The sequence below is a fragment of the Mus pahari genome, chromosome 5 (genome assembly GCF_900095145.1).
Source record: "Mus pahari chromosome 5, PAHARI_EIJ_v1.1, whole genome shotgun sequence".
Classification (NCBI taxonomy): Eukaryota; Metazoa; Chordata; class Mammalia; order Rodentia; family Muridae; genus Mus; species Mus pahari.
Window position 1 is genome coordinate 2830156 of NC_034594.1, and position 3980 is coordinate 2834135.

Genomic DNA, 3980 nt, shown 5'->3' on the forward strand with positions numbered 1-3980 from the left:
TGTTCACATCACACCACTCACACTGCCTGTTCACACCACTCACACTACCTGTTTACCTTGTTCAGCCGGGTACCTTTTGTTCTCAGGGGCGGGATCGCATAGGTGCCTATGGTGAGACTTCTCTGATTCTGAAACTTGGCTTTGTGTGGTTTGGACATTGCTTTCTCTGCACCTTAGTTTCCTCACCTGGGAAATACTCACAATGATATCACTGCCCTCATAAAAGCTTGTGTGGTGATTGACTGTGGTGATATGGAGTTACGTGCTGAGAGAGAGAGAGAGAGAGAGAGAGAGAGAGAGAGAGAGAGAGAGCGCTTTCCATTTGTTTCTCTCTTTCTAAATGTATTTTAATTGATTAGATACTTCCCACTCCCACAGCTGAGGTCTCACTATGAAGTGCTTAGTGGCCTGGTACTCATGGTGTAATTCCCATGAGTTCCCCACCCAGTACTGTGTCTGTGTGTCTGTGCACGCGCGTGTGCTTCAGCTCTGTCCCCACACATTTCATAGGTTTTTGGTTTGGTTTGGTTTTTGCCATAGCACATTTCTTCTCTAGTTTTCTGGGGGCTTTTGTTTGGTGGAGAGATTTTTTTTTTTATTATGTTTTGGGGTATTTTACCTGTATCTATTTCTGCACACAAAGAGAGTGCCTAGCGCCCATATAGGCCAGAAGGGCACATCAGATCCAAAGGGGCTGGAGTTACAGAGACTCATGAGCTGCCATGAGGGTTCTGGGAAGTGAACCCTGGTCCTCTGGAAGAGTTGTCTGTGTTCTTATTTATTGAGCCTTCTCTCCATCCACTATCATCATCATCATCATCATCATCATCATCTCTTCATCTCTTCTTCAGTCATCTGTGCCACTCCTTGGGCACAGATGGAATCTACTGGGTTGGTTCTTCCTGCAAATGTAATGAGTCTTTCACTGTTGCCTCCCTTTGTTAACATCCCCACCACCACCACCTCTCCTCTGTATTTGGTGTTTGTCTTACTCTGCATCTTGACTGGCAAGGAACTCAGTATGTCGTGAGGTTGGCCTTGAACTCCTGGAAAGCCTCGTGTGTGCTGAGATTATAGGCGTGAACTACCTACCATGCTTGATTTAACGTAGACTCTGAGATCAGCTTCTCACCTGCCTTCTTCTGCGTCATTCTTCTGAGTCTGTTCATCTGAAGGAGAAACCGTGAGGAAATTAAAGCAATACTCATGAGAGTCAGGGATGTAGCTCGGTAGTAGAGTCCTGTGTTATATGTGCAAGACCTGGGTTAAATCCTCAGTTACTGCACATGTAGAGATAATCCCTTGAGCACTGTGTAAGAACATTCACCTGTCAATCAAAAGCTGAGGTAGGATTAGAAGGTGAGGAGAGGGAGGGGATTTCTGGAATTGAGAGTCATGCATGGGAGGGTCATGCGTGGGAGATTCACTGGAACAGAGGAAGAAGGTTGCAGGAAACTGAACACCCAGGAACCAGCCATGCACATGGCAGGACTTGGAATAGAGTAAATGGATAATTAGCTGGTAACAGGCCCAAGCTTATGACCCAGGCGTTTATTCACAACTATACTTAAGTCTCAAAATCATTTCAGGGGAACTTATGCACTGGTGGGAAAGCCCACGGTTACTTTCTCTCTCTCTCTCTCTCTCTCTCTCTCTCTCTCTCTCTCTCTCTCTCTCTCTCCCACACACACACACACACACACACACACACGTACAGAACACATCACACACTGTTGCCATTTTCATACGTACCAACATGATTATTTTTTTCTATGGAAAAATAGACGTAAAAATGGCAAGATATAAAAATGTCAAGATCCTGTGGTTACAAAGGTCAGAGGCCCAGGGGACAGCCTACTGCAATTCTGCTAAGAGGACATAATATTAGAACGATTTCTAATAATTTATAGCTATACCCATAGATTAGTGACTGTTTGAGCCCTTATCACAGAAATGCATTGCAGTAGTCAGTAATTGGCACAGAGATTCACAACTGGTCAACACCCAGAGACTGAGACTAAGGAGTGCTAAGCTCTAAATGGCATGTCTGTCAAACCCTTCCCCAAAGGCTCAGGGATCACCTAGGACGAAGGTCTGGAGAGACTGTAAAGCCAGAGGTCGTAGATGACTGCAAGCAGATAGTGTTTTCCATACACGACAGGCACACTTGAACTCCCAGCAATTTTTACAGCATCCACGAGCCCAGTGCACACTCAAGTCAGACAAAATTTTACCTTGGAGAAGGGGAGACAACACAAAATCCAGCCCCTACCTGAGGATCTATGAGTATTTGATCGATGCTGGGAGACTGTTAGTCAGTTCCCCTTAAGGATGCGACCCTCATAGGTTAGCTGCTCTCTAGGCCCCCCACACAAGAGAATCTTAGCAACACAAGTTAGATTTTATGAGAGGGAGAGAGAAAGGTGCAGCACACAAGGGTACAGGAGCACACAGTTGAGTGGAACAGGAAGTGGATGGATCTAGAAGGATGATCTAGAAGGATCTAGATGGGGAGAAGGGGGTATGTTAAAAATACTTTCTATGAAATTCTCAAGGAATTAATGAAAATACTTTTAAAAATCAATCAATATAGAATTTACCAATTGAACAACTACATCATATCTCATCTGCGTCCCTCACTATTGGGGTACACAGGGACAAAATGGATCCACAACCAGCTAGGGCAGTGGTTCTCAAGCTTCCTGATGGTGTGACCCTTTCATATAGTTCCTTAAGTTGTGCTGAGCCCTCAGCCATAAAATTATTTTCAATGCTACTTCATCACCATGATTTTGCTATGTTATGAGTTGTAATGTAGTATCTGATGTCTTAGGTGACCCTGTGAAAGGCTTGTTTTAGTCCCAAAAGGATTACAACCCAGAGTTGAGAACCACTAAACTACAAGCGAATTCCTTATCTCCTGGGGCTATCTTATTTTTATTGCATCTTGGGTAATTGAGGGCAGGGATTCAATGGAAACCTCACCACTGGAGTTTCTTTACCTGTTCTGTGATTCACAGGACAAACAGTTAATTTGGGGAAAGTGCTCCATTATAATACACAGTGATTTATGATCGATTACAAGTGATGTCTTGCCCACTGACTGGGGAGTTGGTAACAAAGCAAATGGTCAGAGTAAATCCTTCTTTAGGGGAGGCAGAAACTACTCCCTGATGAGCCCTGCAAAGCCAAAGTTCAAGGAGTCGATGAAGACATGATTGAGGGCGGAGGCTGAGCAGGCACAGAGGATCATGGGCAGGGGTGAGCTGTGTCTCATTGGCTGAGGGAAGGAGGGCTTTGTGGGACTATAAGCGAGTATGAGTTGAAAAGTCTAGTCTGCGGGACCAGAGCAGAAGTCAGAGCAGCTGAGGGCATAGCAGGTCTTGAAGGCAGGTAACACAGACCTGGCTGATATGCCCTGCCCCCACCCTCGCCCCCACCAACACATGTGGATTTGGAGTTATGAGATGGGAGATAGTGTCTGCATGATACAAGAGGTAAAGATTGAACCTCCGTTCTTCAGTGGGCCAAAAAAATCCCATAGACTTGTGGGATAACTATCATTAGTATACACATCTGTTCTTCAAAACACCAGATGAACACTCCTTGCTTTTTCCTTAGACTTGCATCCTTACCAATGGACCTGATTGGTTTTGGTTATGCAGCCCTTGTGACAATTGGAAGTGTTTTAGGATATAAGCGAAGAGGTAAGCCAAAATGTTCCTCCTTCCCTTCATCCCTCTCTCCTTCCCTTCCTCCCCCTCTTCCTCCCTTCCTCTTTTTTTCCCTTCTTTGTTTTAAAAAGACTTATTTTCATTATTTTTAATTGTGTATGTGTGTGGGGATGTACACACCAGTGTGAATGCCCAAGGAGGCCATGCAAGAGCTGTACTCAATGGCTGTCATCTTTCCAGCTCATGTAAAGTCAGTCTCTCTCTCTCTCTCTCTCTCTCTCTCTCTCTCTCTCTCTCTCTCTCTCT

At 44.8% G+C, this 3980-nt stretch overlaps 1 protein-coding gene and 1 pseudogene across 2 annotated transcripts in view; one reads left to right on the forward strand and one right to left on the reverse strand.

Annotated features, from left to right (window-relative positions):
- Positions 1-1151, reverse strand: part of LOC110321344 — an 8742-nt pseudogene extending 7591 nt beyond the window's left edge. The window contains exon 1 of the transcript XR_002380524.2: positions 1133-1151. The product of XR_002380524.2 is annotated as a deubiquitinase OTUD6B pseudogene (transcript). The remainder of the gene's footprint in view (positions 1-1132) is intronic.
- The window catches only part of Tmem14a (transmembrane protein 14A), an 11898-nt gene that overhangs the window by 3543 nt on the left and 4375 nt on the right, over positions 1-3980 (forward strand). Inside the window, exon 2 of the mRNA XM_021199185.1 lies at positions 3622-3707. Within this exon, the coding sequence (XP_021054844.1) occupies positions 3638-3707 (70 nt within the window). The 5' untranslated portion in view covers positions 3622-3637. The remainder of the gene's footprint in view (positions 1-3621; positions 3708-3980) is intronic.